At 40.9% G+C, this 22,387-nt stretch overlaps 1 protein-coding gene across 2 annotated transcripts; it reads right to left on the bottom strand.

Annotated features, from left to right (window-relative positions):
• Window positions 1-5,763: 5,763 nt before the first annotated feature.
• Window positions 5,764-21,647, bottom strand: Zfand5 (zinc finger AN1-type containing 5). Of its 2 annotated transcripts, XM_039108958.2 has the most exons (7): window positions 20,267-21,647; window positions 19,492-19,973; window positions 15,846-16,005; window positions 15,351-15,462; window positions 14,668-14,771; window positions 12,474-12,599; window positions 10,309-11,906 (listed from the first exon to the last, which is right to left on the bottom strand). In XM_039108958.2, the coding sequence occupies exons 3-7, from the start codon at window positions 15,994-15,996 to the stop codon at window positions 11,758-11,760; spliced, it is 642 nt and encodes a 213-aa protein (XP_038964886.1). In that variant the 5' UTR covers window positions 15,997-16,005; window positions 19,492-19,973; window positions 20,267-21,647; the 3' UTR covers window positions 10,309-11,757. The 2 variants fall into 2 exon arrangements, with proteins under 2 accessions (NP_001388327.1, XP_038964886.1); NM_001401398.2 differs by lacking the exon at window positions 20,267-21,647 and having other exon boundaries at window positions 5,764-11,906; window positions 19,492-19,946.
• Between the last annotated feature and the right edge of the window lie 740 nt (window positions 21,648-22,387).

The following is a 22,387-nucleotide window of genomic DNA, read 5'->3' as shown; positions in this document are numbered from 1 at the left end:
CTTCACTCCTTCTTTAAATGAGGAAAAAGAATACCCTTGGCAGGGAAGGGAGAGGCAAAGATTAAAACAGAGACTGAAGGAACACCCATTCAGAGCCTGTCCCACATTTGGCCCATACATATACAGCCACCCAATTGGACTAGATGGATGAAGCAAAGAAGTGCAGACCGACAGGAGCCGGATGTAGATCGCTCCTGAGAGACACAGCCAGAATACAGCAAATACAGAGGCGAATGCCAGCAGCAAACCACTGAACTGAGAATAGGTCCCCTATTGAAGGAATCAGAGAAAGAACTGGAAGAGCTTGAAGGGGCTCGAGACCCCAAAAGTACAACAATGCCAAGCAACCAGAGCTTCCAGGGACTAAGCCACTACCTAAAGACTATACATGGACTGACCTTGGACTCTGACCCCATAGGTAGCAATGAATATCCTAGTAAGAGCACCAGTGGAAGGGGAAGCCCTGGGTCCTGCTAAGACTGAACCCCCAGTGAACTAGTCTATGGGGGGAGGGCGGCAATGGTGGGAGGGTTGGGAGGGGAACACCCATAAGGAAGGGGAGGGGGGAGGGGGATGTTTGCCCGGAAACCGGGAAAGGGAATAACACTCGAAATGTATATAAGAAATACTCAAGTTAATAAAAAAAAAAAAAAAAAAAGAAAAAAAAAAAAAAAAAAAGAAATAGTTCTTTGGAGTGAATCCAATCTGGGTTGTCAGGATCTCAGCAGTCCAGTTCAGATGAATCGGCAAGTGGCAGCAAGTGGATCTACTCACAAACACCACTCAAAACTCAGCGATGGCAGTTCTATCCAGAAGAAACCACAAGGCTCTGCGAATTGGTCTGAGTTCACAGTTTGGGAACCCAAATAATATAACACAGGCGTTAAACCAAATCCACAACAGAAGCTGCCTGTGAAAAGGACATGTGATGTTTTGCTAGAGCTGATGCTTGCGAGAACATGTGATGTTTGGAAAGTGTGTACATACGACCCATCAGAGAGTTGGCAAGGCTGTGGGGCATTGGTTCCCCACGTCACTCTTTGCTGATCGTCATTTGTTGTGCTTAGTAGAGAGAAACGAACCAAAGATGCGGCTTGTGGTGTTCTGGCAGCTTCTTGCCACTTCTGTGCAGGACTTTAGGATTCATGGGCAAGGGGACCTGAGAAGAAGAAGGGGAAGCAGAAAGATCAGGCCTGAGAAGTTCAGGACAGAGAAAAAGTCAACATATAAGAGTCAGGGATTGTGGTTCAAGAGGGCTGCAGGCTGGGGCGGCCAAGGTGATATAGGTTTTAATAAGTAATAATTCAGGAATATCAGAGGGGAGAGTGTAGCAGCTACATGGAAGTTTGGCAGTGGCCCCACTATTGAGCTGCTTAAGGCATATTAAATATAAGGCTGTGTGTGTGTGTGTGTGTGTGTGTGTGTGTCTTTCATTCGAGAATCCACAACATTGGGGAAGTAGCAAGGAACTCACACTGCCACTGTAGGGGGCAAGTAGGGCAAATTAATCTACTACAGCTTCCAGAAAAAGACCACATGTCTGTTTCAGCAAAAACAACCTCTTATAGGAAAGTTTACAGAAAAACATCACATGACACAACTCAGTCTCCAAAGAAACCAGAAATTCCCACTTCAATGGAGCTGGGAGTTTGTTGGATTTCACTGTACTTCAGGAAATGACAGATCTAAGTTCTCAACCTTCCTAATGCTGTGCCCCTAACAGTTCTCCATGTTGTGGTAACCTCCCAACCATAGCATTATTTCATTGCTACTTCATGTCTGTAATTTTGATACATTATGAATTATAATGTAAATATCTAATATTTAGGTTATCTGATATGTGGCCCCTGGGGGTCGTGATCCACAGATCTAAGTGGTTGCTTTTCAGAGCCCCCAGATCAAAGTCTGAGTTATATATTGAGAAAGACTTACACTTGAGATCAAAATGACTTTGGTCCTAGGTCAACATTTTGTGAAGTGCTTTAGTTTATATGTATTCCTGAGACCATGTATACCCACTGTCAACTTCTATCATAGTAACAAAATACCTCAAAAAATAAGTTTAAAGGAGGAGAGATTCATTTTGGCTGACAGTCTGTGGTCACTTGGCACCATCGTTCCTGGGCCTGTGGCAAAGCAGAGTAACGTGGTAGAGACAGCATGATCGAGCAAAGCTTCTGACCTCATGTGATAAAAAGAGAGACATCAGGGGACCAGAAAAAAGTTGTATACCCTTTGATGATGCCCAAGATCTGCTTCTTTTAACCTGAACCTACTTCCTGTGATTTCGGCCACCTCCTAATCCCTCCACTATCAGTTTCTTAATTCATGATGAGGTCAGAATCTTCATGATCCAAGCATCTCTTGGTGCATTTCTTAACACTGCTGCCACTGAGGACCACAAACCTCTGAGTGAGCCTCTGGAGTGCCCAAGTTGACCTCTCTTTTTATTGTGTAAGTCTCATTTATTGAAGGCATTAAACGTATTTCAAATCATATGACAAAATCATATAGAACAGTGAAAAAATTCAATTATATATATTTTTTCTGATACACTAGGAATGAATTAAAACCCAAGAGTAGTCACACATGCATATGTGATTATTTTTAACTCTCCAGTTGATTTCAGTGATCAGTGAATTTCAGTTTGAGAATGAGTTCATTAAAATATTTAAGCCACCTTCCCATTCTTCAACATGACTTAAACAGTCCTCATCAAGTTTGTGTTTGGATCAAAGGATTAGAAAGGATTAGAAGGATTAGAAAAGCTTCAAAGACTGAGTCTAAGATATCTCTCCTGCAATAGCGGTTTGGGATGCAAGTTCAAGTAGAGATTATCCATCCAAAGAGGGGTGATGATGATAACGTACCTCTGTTCCAATTAGATTAGGACTGTACCTCTTGACTACCTCAGCCATGGCAACAGCAGTGTACGGTGAGTTTATTTTGTCCATCATACAATTTCAGCTAGAAATACAATAAAACCTTTAAAGGTTAAGACAAATGTGTAAGGTGATACTTGAAACTCACATTCTTGGCTTAGAAATACTTGCCAAGCAAAGTGAGACCATGACTTGTGTTTGAGAGGAGTAATAGGAAACAGACATCAGGAAAATGGGTAGGCAAAATGATCATGAGAAGGGCAAGGGGGAGGAGGAGGAAGAAGAAGAGAGGGAGGAGGAGAGGAAGGAGGAGGAGGAGGAAGAAAAGGAGGAGGAGGAAGAGGAGGGGAAGGAGAATGAGGAGGAGAAGGAGAGGAAGGAGGAGGAGGAGGAAGAAGAGGAGGAGAAGGAGGAGGAGGGGAAGGAGGAGGAGGGGGAGGAGGAAGAGGGAGAGGAGGAGGAGAGGAAGGAGGAGGAGGGGGAGGAGGAAGAGGGAGAGGAGGAGGAGAGGAAGGACGAGGAGGGGGAGGAGGAGGAGGGGGAGGAGGAGGAAGAGGAGGAAGCAATGCTTTTTTTGAGACAGGATCTCACTATGTAGCCCTTGGAACTTGCCATACAGATCATGAAGGTTCAAACTTCCTGCCTCTACCTCCTGAGTGCTGGATTTCAGGTATGTGTCACTGTCATAGTAATTGTTCTTCTGCTGTGAAGAAACAGCCAAGACCAAGGCAAGTTATAAAGAAAAGCATTCAATTGGGGGCTACAGCCCATGCTGGAGCAGTAGCTTTGTGTCTGTATCTTATCTGCAAGATGGAGTTAGAAAGAGCCTGGGATAGCTACAGTTTACTCCCATTGACACCCCACCCCCATAACAAGTTCACACCTCCTCCAATAAGGCAACCCTTCTTAATTTTTCCCAAACAGTTCCACTATCTGGGGACCAAACATGCAAACATGAGCCTATGGGGGCCATTCTCGGTCAAGCCACCACAGCCACTGAGTAGAGGAAAGTGCTATTACCTTTTTCTGGGGAGACACAAATGAAAGTCCAACCACTCTGAGAGGCATCACGAGCAAACTGAAACATAATTTCACCAAAGTTCAACTTGGTAAGAACAATGAGTTTACTGTGCTTCCTTACAGAGCACAGGCGTGGGGTTATTTACAGTTTGTGGGTAATCCTGCAAACACATGCATCACTACAAAGTCCCACCTCAGCATGGATGCCAGCTCGGAGTCCTGTTGTCAGTATTGTACTTCTATATGTAAGCTAACAAACACATCCTAAGATCACTTGCAAGATGAGAAGTAATAAATCCAGGAGACGGTCTTCTGACCCATTATCACAGATCCAGCTCCCACTGCATTATTCTACTCTAGTTTCCATGGTTCCGGGACATACTCCAATAGCATTTTGTTATAGTCAGAGGAAACATCTCCCAACAACAGAAAGACACTGACTTTTTGATGTTGTTTGTGAGACAGGGTCTGATTAATAGTCTTTGGCTAGACTGGAACTCACTATGTAGACAAGGCTGCCCTCAACCTCACAGAGACCCATTTGTCTCTATCTCCTTCCAGATAGAGTGCTGAGATTAAAGACGTGTGTCACCAGGTCTGGCTATTTTTGTTTCTCATCAGTGAATGTTCTCTGTCAATCTACACATCCATTCTTGTTACCTCTGACACAAAGAGAAAAGGTGCTAGGCTTCTTTTCTTTTTTAAGATTAATTTATTTATTATATACACTGTAGTTATCTTCAGACACAACTGAAGAGGACACCAGATCCCATTACAGATGGTTGTGAGCCACCATGTGGTTGCTGGGAATTGAACTCATGACCTTTGGAAGAGCAGCCAGTGCTCTTAACCATTGAGCCTTCTCTCCAGCTTGGTACTAGGCTTCTAATGTCTCTGAAAAGGAGGTGAACTTGGTATCCTTGGCTTGTGTGACATCTAATTCCCTCTTAAAGTACTCAAGTTTCATCCCCCAAAGGCCATTCTTTAGGACAGTCTTCAAGACACAGATTTCTTTTGATCAAAACATATACCAAATATAGGATGCAATTTCAGCAACAAGAAACAGATACCAAATGTAGGTTGTAATTTCACTGACTTACAGACTCCAGCTTGAGAGCAGCAAGCTGAGCAGGAAGCCTAGTGGTGGAACTCCATTTTCACTCCGCTTCATTCTAGTTCAGTAGAAGATTGTTACACTTCACCCATCATACCCGTGAAGAGGCCGTTTGCAGAGGTTCTTAGCTGTGTTTAAAGTAATGTGAAAAGTCAGGTATGGTGACTGCATGCCTTAATACCAGCACTGGCAAGGTTGAGGCTGGTGGACAGTGAGTTTGAAGTCAGCCTCGGCTATACAATAAGACCCTGTATATTTTTGGTTTGGGGGTTTTATTTGGGAGGTGGGGGGGTGGGGTGGGGGCTAAAGGGATGGTGAAGAGATGGCTCAGTTCTTCCAAGGGACCCAAGTTTGGCTCCCAGCACCCATGAGATGACTCATAAGACCTGGCTCTGGTTCATGGGATCCAAAAACCCTCTTCTGGCCTCTGAGTACACTTGAATTTTAGAAAGAGAAGGTGAAAACGTTAACTACATTTGATAGTGTGCTTGCTACTCAAACATTATCCACATCATCATTTAATCTATATAATGGACGAAGGCACTAAGGTACAAAAGAGGAAGTGACTTTCCCTAGTCACAGACTTATCTTCAGGTAAAAACTCACTGTGCAGCTCTGCCTGGCCTGGGACTCATATAGACCAAGATGGCCTCAAACAGACAAGAGGTCTGCCTACTTTGGTCTCCCGCATGCTGGGATACTAATATTGCGTTGGATATACTGGGTTAAGTAAAAGACACAAAAACTAATTTCACCCTTTTTATTTTGTTAGGATGTGGTTGTCAAGAAGTTTAAAATTACATATATACTTCCATTAGATTTCTATTGCAGCTCCTGTATAAGGAATTTAAAACATTGTACAAACCTTCTCACTTAACAGCATTTTGAGTAAATTTAAAAATGTTCCTTTTTTGGTTATTAGCCCTATAATAACCATAAATATATAATATATAATAAATATAAAGTGTCCCTTCTGATATACTTTAATAGAGATCTTTTTAAAAATATCGTCCCTAATCCAGAAGATGGCCAGAAAAACTCTGGCCATGTAATGTAGGCTACCTCAGACTTATCCACCAGAGCCTTTGTTTCCTGTCGGATAGTGGGAACTCAGCCTAACCAACTTGCTCCCACTGCTCTTAGTAACTGTAGCTCAAGGCTGTTTTATCTCCAGGCCAAGTGGGAATGGCCATGCATTACCATCCCTTCCAAGAAGGTAAGGCATTTAAGAGCATCAAGTGCTGGGTGCTCTAGTCTGAACTTGACCTGTTCCCTAGCTAGGGTAAGCGAATTCCCACCATTTCTAACTTTCGCTTCAACACACTGCATTTTGCTAAGCCTAATCCAGACCTGGTAGAAGTTAAATAAAATTGAATAAATTGTGTTGAAAGAATCACATTTAAAAAACAAAACAAAACAAAACAAAGAAAAAAAACATGGCTTTGAAATAGTAAAAATTTAAATGACTACTATTCTGGTTAAAACCACAGAAAATCTTTTAGGAAATATTTGAACAAAATGTGAGGGGAAGATAGAGCCTGATGAGGGGGTTAAATAAAGGTAACGTTACTGTTAATATTGTTTTATACCCTGGTTCTAGCACTCCAGGAATGTAATAGCATAACCCTCTTTTATAATTTTTGTCTAGTATTTACTTGTATAATCTTCTTAGTATTGAATCCCAGTCCTGATGTTTTACACAGCAGAAACACCAGTTGTACTGTGCACTGCCTGCTAGTTACAGCTCATTAAGTAATAATGAATACACTACTCTTTAATTCACCACAAAGCCTTAATCTCATTTAAAGACTCAAAGATATCACCCCAATGCTTAAAAGCCAGGCCAACAACGCAATGTGTACATTGAACGTGTTTCAAATAGGTATCATCTGACACCTTTTTTCTCATCTGATATAATCTAGGAGTGTTAAAACTGTTGTAACCCTAGATATTCAACACAATCTAATCTGTATGTCGACTGAATGTTAAATAGAACTAAAAATGGCACTCTAAAAAAACATGCATTTTAGTTTATCTCTGTATGAGTGACACAAACAGCTAACAACTGATGAATCTGCAGAATAACCACCCTTTAATACGTTTTTACTGCAGAATAGCTTTACAGTAATAATTACCCCAAAGCCATTTAGCATACTATGTAGTTGTATTAGATAGATGCCTAAGTCCAAGGTGAGAAATACTATTCTGGTGAGTACTTTTCTCATAGGTGTGGACACAGAATTATAAAAACAAAACCTAGGGCTTTCATAAGAGTTGAAAGATGTGACACAACAGGAAGTCTCAAGCACTATCATCACCTGCATGTTTGAATCGATCTGTAGCGATGGAGGGACAAGAAAACACAAGTGTGCAATAAAGGCCAGTGAACTTAAGTTTGCCATGGGCATTACACACAGGCTACTTGAGAAATTTAAATATGAGTGTTTGAGCCAGTGCTGACAGAAACACGTAGTCACTCACATGGAGACTGCTTATGTGAAGTCTTTTAATAGTTCCTACACTTGGCTCAACTTTGAAAATTTCACCATCCCAGATACAAATAACCTCAAATCCTAAAGGGGCTAGGTTATACAACCCAGGCTGGTCTCAACTTGCTGAAATCCTGACTCTGGAGTGCTGGGATTAGAAGCTCAAAATCCTATATGCCTAGCTACAATCTGGAAATTCTGTGACAAATGAAAACAAAAATCAGGAGAAATATTCAAGAGTATCAATTTACTTAAAGTAACCTATAATTTACTTCAGCTTGGTATTAACAAGTATCTCACGTGGCTCACACCTTTAATCCCAGCACTCACAACTTCAATCTCAAAATTAAAAGCCTTGTTTACATGGAAAGTTACAGCCATGGCTATAACTTCTGTGAAGAATACATCTCTACTAACAAAAAAAAAGAATCACTTAGTTGTTGTGATCAAAATGGATTTACATTTATTCTACAGAAACTCATTTTTACTTGTACAGAAATGTAGTCTGGAGGAATATAAAACAGGACTCTGCAAGTTTTAGTTTTTATATTGTGTGGGAGTGCTTGCATACAAGTCAATGGTTAAGTCTCTCTAGGCCCTCAGGATCAAACCCAGGTTAGATAGGCTTGGTAGCAACATGTGCAGTGCCCACGAAGCTAGACTTCCTTAGGAAGTGTTAGTACTTCCTAAGGAAGAGCACCAACAAGCACACTCAGTTGCCAAGTTACCTTTCCAGCCCTCAGGTACACAATGTTATCCATGCTAACCAACCCTCTCCAGAGCTACAACCTGATACTACAGATGGCATTAACACTAAATGAATAAGCAGGTATTTACAGAAAATCAAGAACTAAAATGCACACATTTCATGTTGTGGGTACGGAACAAGCTGAAACTTCATACATTCATATAGCCATTTTGAAACCCTAAGAGCATTCATAAAGACAAAACCAGACATAGTTTTGGCATTTTGCTATCTTAATAGACATTTTCCAGTTTAGGTTAATAGGAACTTTAATGTAGACATCTTTCAAGAAAACCTAACTCAGAACAACACCTCAAATCACTTTATGTGCAAGTTGGAGATCTTAAGTGAGGCATGACAGCTCAGATCTGTAACTCAGCACTTTGGAGTGCTGACGCAGGAGTCGTCGAAGATTAGCCTGGCTACTTACAGTTGGCAGTCTCAAAAATCAACCCATCTGCCATACATGGTAGCACATCCTTGCATTGCAGTCCCAAGACTGACAAGATTACCACCAGTTCAAGACCAGCCTGGGTTACAAAGCAAGAAAGACCGTTTCAAAATCAAAAACAAAACTATAGATCGTAGCCTCTAAGGTTTGCAACCAAACTCATTGTTTCCTTCAAGTTCTAAAGTTCATCCTGAGAAATTAAATAGTAAGTATTGTGGCAGGAACCCTTAAGTGCTTTCTGGACATTCCTGAATTAGGTATTTATTATCATCCTAACAAATGAGGCAGGGCAGTGTGGTAAGGAGTGACTTGTCCAATGACAACCTATACCTCATCCTTAGCACTACAAAACAAAATCATCCTTCTCCTAACCACTCACTGGGTTAGAAGTCCAAGCTTAACAGATGAGGCCCATTAGATTACACGCAAAGATTTGCCTAGTTACGTAACATAACTTAACTTCAATGTGCACAGCACTTATCAGTCTGGAATGAGTCACACATCGAGTCCAAGCATCTATGAAGAACTCAACTCTTCCTTGGTTCCTTCCTGAAATCATTCTCCCTGGTTGATGTTCCTGACAGATTATCTAAACCAAAATCTTCAAAGTTCCTATGTATATGAGTATTTGAATAGTCAAGAGCTCATTCCTATAATCTCAGCACCCTGGAAGTTAGCTAAGGCAGGATTACAAGTAACAGGCTAACTTGGGCTACACTGTGAACTAGGGTTAAGACCCCCACATAAGTCTCTGTCCCAAAATATGATTATGCTATCACTATTGTAATATCTTGCTACTGAAGCTTTCACAAACTGAGAGAGCAGGGACTCCCACACAGCCTTCAGAAGAGCACTTCCTTTAACATGCATGAGACTTGGTTTAGTCCAACAAACAAAAAAAAATGGCAAAGTACTGAAGCATTTGTTGACACTTGTGAAGAGTAGTCATTTTAAAAACAAGTTCTCCTTTTAAATGCCTTGTTTTCAACTCAAGGGATGCAATACCCAAAACTGAGGGGTACTACTACTGTTCAAACCATGGACTTCTGTAAAACATTTATACTTCATCTACAAGTAGTAATCCTCAAGGGTGGATAGGCAGGAGTTGCACTATTTCTAGTCATCTCTGATAAGCAATGGTTTTATTCTTGACTTCATTTAGTCTGGAGCATTTAAATGTTATTTCTTATCTAAGTGTAAGACTTGCATTGAATTAATTTTCTCCTCTCTAGATCCAAACCCATACGGAATAAAGCAATTGTTTTTTGTTTAAGCACCTACATCTCCATTCAGGGTTGTTTAACCAGGAAAAAAAAAAGGGGAGAGGGATGAACAATTATTTAAATTTCATTCCTTTCTCAAATTTTAGGACTGCTTCATATTAATGGTGCCCATCTCACTCTTCGAAATTTGCCTATCATAATGCCACACCTGAGAAAGATTCATGACCAGCTCATGGTATTCACGTGACTGAATTCAAGAATGACCATGCCAAAATAACTTTGTAGTACAAAGCTATATGAAATTAACTAATAAATTTGAATATGAAAACTTTCCTATTTTCTCTGTTTAGGTGTCCAAGGCTTAAAAACCCAATGAACAAGAAGTTTCCCTCTGTACACTGCTTTTATTATTTACATAATACAATATAGCATCAATGCTGAATAGCATGATTATGTGCAATACATAAATATGAACTATCTGTACACATCTGCAAATCTAACTTAGAACTAAAGTACATAAAATTGAAGCAAAACTGAATGTTTTAATAAAGAAAAACTAGGACTGAACACTGCAATAAATCAGAAGTAGTGCCTTGTGTACATACTTAACTATTTACAGATGAAAACAGGCATTACCACAACACTAATCTAACTATACTCATTTATATATAAAAAACACAAGTTTCATACATCACAAAAAACCTTCCATTATAACACAGAAGTGATATTACCAGACAAGCATCAGTGAAGTATACTGCCTTTTCTAGTTGTTATTGTACAATGCTGTAGATAATGCAGCCCATGCAATACACCCAAGAACACTAGAGTCCTACACCCAAATACAATATGATAAAGCAGCCCTCTGCAAGTGGTGCTGGATACCACTAAAGAAGTCTACTGCAGCCATGTTGGTTATGATTTTCCATGCAGAAGGGTACAGTTACATTAAGAACTGAAGTCTTTAAAAAGCTTTAAACATTCTTTCTTGAACCAAAACATTCAACAAAAGATGCACATGAAAAACTAACTGCTCAGATACCTTTGCAACTTAAAATTCAGATGCATGTTATTTAACAGAGCTGCTATATGTGAAAACCAAACGTAGAGTTTTAATTTCTTCTTGTAAACAAATCCTAGTGCAGTTCTGTGCTACAATTTTAGTAATGAGAATGCAGATATCTTCTGGTGCAGGCCAGCACAATAAGCTTCAAAGATTATCTCAGGCACCCTGCTGTTGACTTGATGGTTTTACTCAGAACCAGTTGTGATGTTACCTTTCGCAGAATGTCCTAATTGACAGCTTTTAGAAGACCAATTTAACCAGGCTCACACATGGCACCAAATACTGGTTTTGTAGCTTTCTTCCTGCTTCCAAAAGCATGTCGAAATTAAGGTGAAGTTTGACTATGGTAGTAGACTGCCAGTCCTTTTCTGGTGTACCATTTTTTTAAAGTACAGGCACATAACACTAGCCAAAGATTATACCTTGATTACATTCCCAAAAGGCAGATATGCTGCAAACATGCAGAGATTTCATTCAGTTTGGCACATGGAACTAAATTTTGTTCCTAGTATATGTGTATTTCAATTTGCTGTGCATATTTTTGTCCAATTTTACTGAGGGGAGGGCATATACATTTGTTGGGCTGTATCTATCCAATTCTGCCTGTAACAAACACCCAAACATCCTAAAATATCAATTATATGACAGACAAGTATAAAGCAAAACTCTGGAGAACATCAAAGGAAAATGGCCATGCATCTGCTCTTTAATGTTTTCCTACGATATATTAAAATAAAAACAAAGTTTCAGTCTCTTCACATGTAGTAATTTTATATTCTCTGGATTTTTTCAGCCACAACAACTGGATTTTCTTTTCTGATTTTTGCTGCAGCTTCTGCTTTGTAATCATAAGGACAGTTGTGCTTGTCAGAGTAACGGTGAAGTCCACAAAACAAATTTCCACATCGGCAGTCAAACCCTGCACAGACAAAAGGAATCACTTGGCAATTTGTAGTAATTGGGGGTGGTGGTGCTGGGAAGGGGAAAGCAGTCAAGTCACTGTATAGAAAAGAAACTGATTTTCAATGCTTTATGAAAAACAGTTCCTGACAGTAGGATAAGATAGAATTCATGTAGGTTCTAGAATTAGGACCACTTGAATTCAAAATGCAGCCTTACCCCACCATACAGGAACATCGAGCCAAAAACTTCATGACCAACTATAAAATTCTGGGTAAATACCTAAAGCATCTAATTCCTGGTTCCAAGTAGGTGTTCACTACTGTTAACTCAGCTATCTATTCTCTAAGTATCAAAGGAAGGAATCAAAAGGAAAAGTCCAAATAAGAAAAATAATTCAGAAGGCCCAAGGTTAATGATAATTACACAACTAGGCCAACACTTAAGTGGATGGAAATTACGTCCATCTTCTTAACCCATTAGCCCACCCTTTCTGAAAAATCTTAGAATATTTATTTTTTTGATGTATAAAATCAATAGTTCTTTTTAGAGTGACTCTTTTAAGATATGAATTATGTGTTAATACCTGTAAGGCCAACTTTCTTTCTACACATAAAACATCTGTTCTTCTTTGGTTTGGGCAACTCAGGAGCTTTTTCTTCACTTTGAGAAGAACTGGGCTGAGAAACTGATGGACTGGGCTGAGTGACAACTGAAAGACAAGGTTATAAATTAGAAATCTGTCTGGAAATCACCAGCTGATATTTAAAGCTTAAAGAGTAATATTTAAGAGAATCAGCTAAGATACAGAACGTATGTTTAGGCAACCTCTCTTAAATGTGGATATTTCCTGGCAATTACTATACTAGTATACATTTCTAGTAAACAACCAGTTTAAGAAATCCCAAATCAGGGGTTGGGGATTTGGCTCAGTGGTAGAGCGCTTGACTAGGAAGCGCAAGGTCCTGGGTTCGGTCCCCAGCCCCGGAAAAAAAAAAAAAAAAAAAGAAAAAAAAAAGAAATCCCAAATCACATAAGCAGCCAGCTGTTTTCTAAAAATTTAAAGAAAAATGTCTAACATACTGGATATGTTTGTGAAGTATTAATTTTAAACTAGTAAAGAATTTTCAGGGAGATAGGATTTGTTGTTCTGACACAAGGTCTTATATTGTAGCCCAGGCTGTCCTTGAACTGGAGGCCATCATTCTATCTAATCCTTAAGTGTGCTGGGATTACAGGTAACCACCAAACTGACCTCAGAACAGGTTTTTAAAGACCTCTTACTTTTTTACTAACCAAGAGACATAAAAAGCCACTGCCCTGCAACTTAAAAACAAAACTTTTGTTAATTCTAATAGGATTTGTCCTCACAATGAAAAACTGTAGTCTGCTGTATTAAAGCCCCACCCTTAGTAGCTCTAAACGAACTAGACCAAAACAAACTTTTCCTTGTATTAAGCTTAACTGTATTTGCTTATAAACTCAACTGTGACTGCTTATTTTAAACCTAACTGTAAATCCTTAGGATTAGTCCAAATACTAAGAACAGAAAATTTAGGCATATACTATGCTAAAACCACTGCCTAAATTAAACAACATGCCAATAATTAATTCCAATGCTTGTAGTATGATCAAGTTTCAAGAAGCAGATTGCTTTAATGTCAACTCAACACATTAGCAATATACATGTGGGATGAAGAGCCTAGTGGGAAGCCAATAAAAATATTCCACCTATTTTTTCTTAAGCTACTATGACAACCTTAAAATAATTTTTCCTAAAGCATGAGAGTACTTGAGAAAGCTGTACATTAGCCATTTTTCTGCCCACACTTAAAACAGTAAGTTCAGACATACAAGGGAAGAGGATAGAAAAAGAGGAAAAACAAATAGAAAAATCACAGATTTAATAAATTTATTATATAAATTTAGATTATTAGCTGATCTATTTCCAAATATTAGTGTGTATAAACCGAACATTTTGGTCCGTTTTTTCAAAGTAGAACTCATTTTAAATACAGATTCACCTGCCATTTCATGACCAAATCTGACTTTATGAAATCGATATAGTACAAAGAAAAAACAACCCCCCCCCCCAAAAAAAACACCCTGGCACATCCATAAGTCTCCAAGCCAGACTAAAATCCCCCAACATTTCCCCCACAAGGGTTTTCCACTTCACTGTCTCTTCTCTACCAAAAACAAACAAACAAACAAAAACAAAAAACAAAACAAAAAAAAAAAAACAAGACAAAACTGGTTTGAGTAAGTCTTGTGAACAAAGAACAATTGAGTCTTCTTGTAACATTGGGGATAGGGACCGTCTGGATATGCTCTAAAAATAGCTCCAAAGCTACTGCCCACTGGAAATGAAAACAATAAACCCCTCCTTTAAAGCCTCACAACACAGGTAGTGAGGGCCCCCACACTCTTACAACTCTCAGCACTCAGCACGCTCCTTCGCTTTACTCTTTACAATACCGACAGGGCTGAGACTGAAGTTACTATAAAACTCCCTATGGCCTTGAAATTTAAAGTCAGTAAGTTCTTTCCACAGAGTTTCCAGAATACTTGATTTGTTTTTAAGAGTGAGGGTAATGAAGGGATGAGCAGAAGAGGGTGAAAATAATTTATATTTTTGATGCTATTTATTTACTTGGCGTATACTTTATAGCTAGCTCTCCCTGTGGTCCTTCAATGGAGAGAATCCCATCACCAACTCAATTCTTTCTCAATAGTGCAGAAATTCAGAACTGAACTAGTATTAAACTTAAAAAGCATACCTGGCTCTGACACCTCTGTTTTCGGGGAGGTTATTTTGTCCTCTCTTGAAATGCTCATTTCTGTCATTTGTTGAGTTACAGGCAAGGCAGCCACAGGCACATTTCTATTTGAGTTCAAGCAAACAATTATTTTTAAAGATGTTAAGGGTACTATTTTTTGAGATAAATTGTCAATTCAATTTTAAATTATGTGTTATTTCCAACATGATCAAATGGCACCAGATTAACTTAAATTTGGAAAAGATATTGGTTGCTCAACATAAATGAGTAAGAATAAAGAAAGTAATTTGATAAATGGCTCATCAACTCATGGCTGCATTATTTGTATAGTATCACATTGTATATATAGAGTGTTTTAACTGTGCCTAGAATTTAAGGACAAAAGGAGCAGCTGTGTTGAAACACACCTTGTGAGGCACTGCAGTCTTACTCTTTACAATCCCTAATCCTCAATTTAGAAAACAAGAACACATTTTTAACAGTGGCCTTGAAGGGTTTATGGAGTATGTAGTGATATACACCTTTATTCAACGATCCAAGAGCCAGATGTTAATAGACGATGGAATCCTTCAGTGCTCAATGTAGGCAAAGCCAAGGCCACCTGATACAAGCACCTTGATTATATGTATAGCAAAGACATCTTGATTTTTCCATTAGGGAAACTCAGAAATGTTCACTCTTACCTTGATTTTTCAGATGTGCTGCCAGCAGCACCTTCACAGTTGTTTAAAGTAGCATCTGCTCTTTGTACAGACGCAGAGTCTGAGGTAGGACTGTTGGAACCACTAGCTGTCCCTATGTAAAAAGAGAACCCGGTAAGACACAAATCAGCACTACAAAAACCCACTTAATAAAGACTTAGTAAGTATCAATACTTGCATTTAATTTAGCGATCTAAGCACCTTCACTGCACTGCAATCCTATACTTGACATTCAGACAAAAAAAGAGTCATATCCCAAAAAACACATGTATAAAACAAAACTTCCAAAAAGAAAACTAAGAATGTTATAAGAAGTCTGCAGAATAGCCATTTGTTCTTGAGGTAGCAATGCACTTGGGCTGTTGTCTTATGTTAAGTTCTTGTCAGTCAGGCATTCTCTCCTTGATTTTTCGACATTCTTGATTCTTAGATTTTCTCTCCACCAGTTCAAGTGTTTTTTTCTTGGAAACAACTTACCCATTGGGCTCATTCTGCCACTATTCTGCTGTCTCTGAAGATGTTCTTTGTAGCAAACAGAACACATTCCATTTGTCCTAGGATTCCCATAAAAGCCACATCCAGTACTACACAGCATGGGCCCTGGGGTCTGGTTAGTCTCCTGAGCCATATTTTTGTGCTATAAAACAAAAAAACAATTTCAGAAATTAGCATGTCACAAAAATAAATTTAAATACAATTACTATATCTTTGCTATTCCTAAACACCAAATCTGCTACTAACAAAAACCAAAATTGTGTTAATTAAGCAGATATCTTACTGACTTTAAAACAGCGAGTTAAAGAATTGTTCCAGCATTGAAAAACTACTACTAATACAAATACACAAAAGTGTATGATTGTATCTGTTACTATTTTAACCGTAGTTAAATGTAGTAAAGAATGTCACCTTGCCAGTTATCCAGGTTGTCTGAATCATTTTTACTTTCTGCTCTTATATTACAGGTCAACCATTCAAATATGATGGTTACTTCGATGGGCTAAACATAAAACAGGGAGAAAAAAAAATCCCACCCCCACAAGAATCCAGCTAATCACTTTTTGGTATTTTTTTAGTTCAAGGTGTGGCTGAATCCTTGTTTTAGCCCTACAGTTTTTAAGCAAAGACTACTTTATGGTGTAAATATTTGCCTTTATGTATGTATGTGAACATATATCCCTGGTGCTCAACTCCCTGCAACTGGAGAGAGCTCCAGTTAACAGCTTTGGGAGCTACCATGTGAGTGCTGGGAACTGAACCTGGGTCCTCTTACAATATCAGGCACTCCTTTTTTAACAGCTGAGCCAGCTTTATGGCCCATCCACAGCTTTTAAGAAACCACACCCTGAACCTGTCTTAAAGAAGGACTTGGGCCCCATCAAGTAACACTTCCACTGAGACAGCCACCTGTAACCTCAGTATCCGGAAATGTGAAATTGTCACCCCCAAAGTTTTTAGTTGTCTATTAACTTTAAAAAACTTAACACAGCAACTATACCTTGATTTTTCCAAGTTGTTTACATTAGCATAAAAATGAGCTAAATTTACTAAGCGTCACACTGTATAAGAGACAAATACAAATTAGGAAAAATTATCTTTGAAAAGAATTTTGTAAAAATTTAATGGTATTTGGTTAAAAAGAAACTATGGTCACTCATTTTTTTCTCCAACTACCACACAGTACAATACACCTATTAACTCTTTACCAAAATCAAAAAATGAAGGAAGAGAAGTAAATAACCAACGTGAGTGACCAGGACAGAATCCTTTTGAGTACCGGGTCTTGAACAGTTGAAGAACAGCAATCTTCCCTTTTTTTTAAAAAAAAGCACAAGAGCATCTTATTTTGAGCAAATCAAGAGTACATAGTGATTAAAAGCCACAGTTTAGAACAATAGTAGTAATTTAGTTGACACTGTCTCTTTAAATAGTGAGTGGAATTTAGCTGACTCATTTTAGAGCAGGGCAGTGTAAATATTTCAAGATTACTTGTGCAGTAAACACTTTTAGCTGAGGTTTTAAAATGTTGAGTGTAACATAAGCACAGGAAAACGACTGAAATAATAAATTTATATATCTTCATTTTCGCCATGCAATGTATTGACCTTTACCCTATGCAAAAAGTTGGGCCCTTTTCAGCCTGCTTAAAGAACTATGCTAATCTCATTTACCACACAAACTTCCAGAGACACTTGACATCCTTTTAAAGTCTAATGAGGGAAATTCTAAGGTCAACAGATCAGATCTACTCTTAGTTAATAAGAAAGCACTTTTCTTATGTTAATGAAGAATATCCCACCCAAAGCCTTCCTAAGAAAACACAACTCAAACCTTAACAGGTTCACAGAAAGACCAAGAATCAAGACTTTTTTTTATCGACTTCTTCCTTCTAGTAAGTCAGATTTTAAATGCCATCACATGTGCACAGCTTGCTTTAATATTTCTCTGAAGCTTAGATCACATGGGAGGGCGCTTCAGCCTGTCACAAGGCTGCAATGTGACAAGCTGAGCTGGATGGAGGCTCTCTCATAAAGCCTAGTCAACAGGGGCCTCTGAAATCAGCTTCTATTTATATCTCAGAGCCTGCCAACTCCTACACAACCCCAAGAACTAACCATGCAGCATTCATATATGTCACATAACAAAACAAAATGCAATTAAGGCCTCCAGGTTTTCCTAATGCAGGATCAGAGAACAGTCTCACCTTCAATCCACAATACCCAAGCGGAATAAATCATAAAGTAAAATGTGGTTATTAAAAGTGGAAGGAGGGAGAGTGTAGGCACAGTGGAGAAAGCACAGGGTCTCACAAACACTCCTTACATTTCATGACAACTATAGGGTGTTTGTTAAGTTTAGATATACTGTATTTCCCTTATATTCGGGGGTGGGGGGACGGGGACAAGTTGTTAGAAACTTAGTATCCATCCATAAACCCTTTAGGCACAGCTAGAATGTTTGTTTTCTTTACGTAAAGTTCACGGTTTTTCTTAGCTCATAGCTTAAAACAAACATTACTAGACTAAAAAAGACAACTTCCCAACTCAAAATCTGAAATGAATGAGTTTTTCTTTTAAAGTATTTCATAGCTGTTTCAGATGCACATGACGGTTAAAAATGTGGTTAAAAATCACTTCCTAACCTCGAGGTCAGACCCGAATTCTAAGCTCTAATGTGCCCCACTAAGCCTGACCTTGGGCAAGTCCTTAGTCTCCAGGTCTCTGTCACCTCTGCCGAATAGTTTTTTTTTTTTTTTCTTTAAAAGCTCCTTTCCATACTTAATAGCAGTCCCAGGTAACAAAAAAAAAAAAAAAAAAAAAACAAAAAAAATTGGGACAACTAAAAGAAATCCCTCATTTGGGACGGGGCACTTTAAAAACAAACTTAAAAGGTAAAAGTGAAAAGATTTTCAGCAGTTGAGGGATGAAAATCTCAACTTCAAAAAAATAAAAATGAGAAGATAAAATTCATTTTCATCTTACTATTCCCTTGATTACTAAACATCTATTTTAAGAATGGAGGCTTTGACCTATATATTATTTTCTTCTAATTATCTCAGGTAATATTCTTAGGCAGCTTCAATCGACAGATAACTTCTACCTTCTTTCAAAATACAACTACACCGAGTGCATGGAAAGCAAGCAAAATGTCAAGTTCACAAATGTTCACGTAGGAAACAAAGGGAGAGGCGCTCGACTTGCTTCCACGGAAAGGATTTTGAGGGAGAAGCTTAACCGCCTTGGAAAAGCTAAATATCCCTCCGGGAGAAGAGCCGTAAGTCCCGGTTCCAGCGATTTCGACCGAGTTCGGGATCCAGAGGTCCCCCATCCCCCTCGCAGCGCAGGCCGCGCTCCGGGAAGCCGGGTAGGGCCTGCTCCAAAAACCACTGAGTCATGCACTCGGCAGTCCCTCGCCGGAACAACTCGGCTGTGCAGGGAGCCGGGCGCGGCAGCAGCCGCCTCAGCCATTGTCTGGTCGGCCAGCCGGCCGGCCGGCCGACTCGCGCCTTGCGCCGCAGCACGCCGGGCATTGTCCCGGCCGGCCGGCTGGCCGAGTCGGGCCGGTCTTTGTGCTCGCTGATCGGGCGTGCTCCCGCCCCCGCGCCGTCCCGGCTCGCGCCACTTACCCTGCGGGGCCCGGATGCACTAGCGAGCTGGCGCGCGACGCCGGGCGGTGGGCCGGGCTGAGGCCTCCGGGAAGGGCTGGCTAGCGGCCGCCGCGGGCCCGGGTGGATCGGACCGCAGATGGAGCTGCGCCGGCGCCGCGGGGGCCTCCTTTGTTCGTGCAGAAGCACCGAGGCGGCCGAGCCCCGCCGCAGCTCGGGTGGGAGGGCGGCGGGGGAGGAGAAGAACCGCAGGCCGCGGGCTACCGTCGCTCCAGGTGCTCGACCGCCGGCGCCTCACGCCTCCACAGCAACGTCCCGGCCGAGCGAGGAGGCGCGCGAAGGGGCCTGAGCGCCGACAGGGCCCGAGGACGGCGCTCTTCGGGCTTCCGCGTTCGCCAGGGAAGCTGCGCGACTTCGGGCGGCGAGCGGACGACTGACGACGAGATGCACACAGCTCCACGATCCGGACGACTGACGCTCTAGCTCTGACCAGCGTTCGGGATCTGAGGGAAAGGGCGGCGGAGGCGGGGCCTGTGCGTCAGCGAAAACCCGGTCGGCACGCCTGCAGCGCGATGACGTCGCGGGGCAAGGCCCCGCCCCTGGCCTGCAGGCACCAGCTGGGGGCGGGGCCGCGCTTGGGGGCGGGGCGAGCCCGGAGGCTGCGGTCACCGTAGCCTAGTCACCCTCCGGCCCGCCGGGGCCTGGGTGGAGCTGCTGCGGCGGGTCCAAGGAGGCAGCGCTTCTATTTTTAACCCTATTGTCCGCCCTCAGCCTCCCCCGCCAACCCAGTTCTCACGCTTCGTCCCCAGCTCCGCTGGGGTCCCCTCCCCGCGGGACGGGAAGGTGCGGCCCGGAGGAGGCTGGCAGGGTTCCGGGTGTCGCCGCAGCTCCGCCTGCCGCCGCCCAAGGTCGCGCTGCGCTGCTGGCTCTGAGCTAGGACCGCCCACCAGCCCTAGCTCCAGCCCCGCGCCGCCGTTCTGAACTGTTAGGCCAACCTATAGAAACCCTTGGAAATTTACTATTCCAGTGAAGCTGGAGAACCGGGACAATCCTGATGTGATGGAGCCTGGGGACAAACAAGCCGGACCCCAGGCAAGGGCAAGGTGCTGGGTACCTGCCCAGAGCACGAACAGAAGAAGCTCCCTGCTGGCCTCCCCGCGGGTTCTGGGCACAAAATGTCTCTGCCGACCTTAATACATAAGGGCTACCTTAGCGGCAATTATGCACTTAGGTTCCTTCACTTCCGGTATTTATTTAAGAACCCTAGGCCCTTCTCCTAGGTACCTTAGAGTTGACCTTGACTGGGCCACAGGAACCTTATGTCTAGATTTTGTATTTGTGATATTGTGGGGGTAGTGTGGGGGAGGGGTGCTGCCCTGATGCTCCAAATCTAACAGCTTTCTGCACAGCAAGTGGGTTACCTGGTACATAATGTATTTTTAAAACCTATTTCGGGATTACATTGCTATGACCAAGTAATGTATTTGAAACTTAGTTCGAGTCATTGGTCCTAGGATCTTTGGGATTTATTTCTGTAAACTAGTAAATAATAAAAATAACTGCTACAATTTACCAACCATTTTCAGTGTCATCTATTTTTCATTTAGGGTCCCCTTATTTTCCACAGCAGTTTACTGAGAAAAATGTCCTGTCCATTTGTCGGGGTGAGGTAGTCGTGATGAAGGATGCTCTTGCCTGGAGCACTAGAGGCTAATGGAAACCATACTTATGAGGATAAAAATAACTTTAGAGAATTAAAAAAAGAACATAACTTATTGTCTGTCTCTCCTTATTCTTCCATTTGAAAACTGAGTTTTATATTTTATCTTGTTCAACGTAAACAACAAAGTCATTTTAAAGTCAGGCTGTTGATGCTAACATACACATCTGCCAAAAGCCTGATCAGTAATGGATCAGGTTAGACTTCATTCCTGCAAAAGCAAGAGTCTTCTATTTGATTTACATTGAGACATTTTGGATTAAGGATTGCTTTAATGCTAAAAAACCAAAACTTGTTAATATTGTAACTTAAAATTGACAAGTAATATCAAACTGAGTAATTTAAAATCAGTATATTGTCTACATGTATTTTTGCATTTGTGGTGTTCACATGGTAATATTGACACATAAATGAAGAGTCAGATAAAATTGTGTGCAGTGTAACTTGAGTTTTAAGAAAGAAAGAGAAATCTCAGCTCCAGCAGTCTCCACTAGGAGTTCAACCACCTGTTCTGATAAGCCAATTAAAGAGAGAGGTTTGTCTGTTTTTAAGACAATCTCGTTGAGTGGTCCTGACTCAATCAGAACTTGCTCTTTAGACCATGCTGGCCTTGAACTCAGAGACCTGCCTGCTTCTACTTCATAAGGGTACAAGCGGAGTATGTTAAGAAATGGAACATCACAGAGATTAAGAGAAAGAGACTGGGAGGCTAAATAGGGCCAATAACCCCAAGTCAATATTTAGGGGAAAACAAACAAAAAACAAATGCTCTAAGTCTAACGGTGGCACGCGCACCTTTGATCCCAGCACTAAGGAGGCAGAGGCAGCGGCAGAGGCAGATGGATCTCTTGAGTTCAAGGCCAGCCTGGTCTACAGAACAAGTTCCGGGCTAGCCAAAGCTGCCTAGAAAAGAAAGCAAAAAACATAAGTAATTAGTAAGTAGGCCTCGTCTAGACATAGTTCCCTCGATCATTTTCTCAGTTTTTGATCTATAGGATGGCCTGAAGTCTGTATTATTAAATAAAGGAGTTCCTAAGAAATTTAATTCTTGTGCCGGGATAAAGCCTCACAGCCAGTGTAGTTGCCTTCATTCTAAGGATGGTTTAGCCTGGTGATTTTTGTTGGGGTTTAGTGACCTCTGTGCTTTAGTGAAATTAGGTACTGAAGGAGAAAAAAGAAGCATACTTTGTCTTAGAA

This window comes from Rattus norvegicus, chromosome 1 (assembly GCF_036323735.1).
Source record: "Rattus norvegicus strain BN/NHsdMcwi chromosome 1, GRCr8, whole genome shotgun sequence".
Taxonomy (NCBI): domain Eukaryota; kingdom Metazoa; phylum Chordata; class Mammalia; order Rodentia; family Muridae; genus Rattus; species Rattus norvegicus.
The sequence above is the reverse complement of the archived record's forward strand: the minus strand, read 5'-3'. Positions and strand labels throughout refer to the sequence as shown.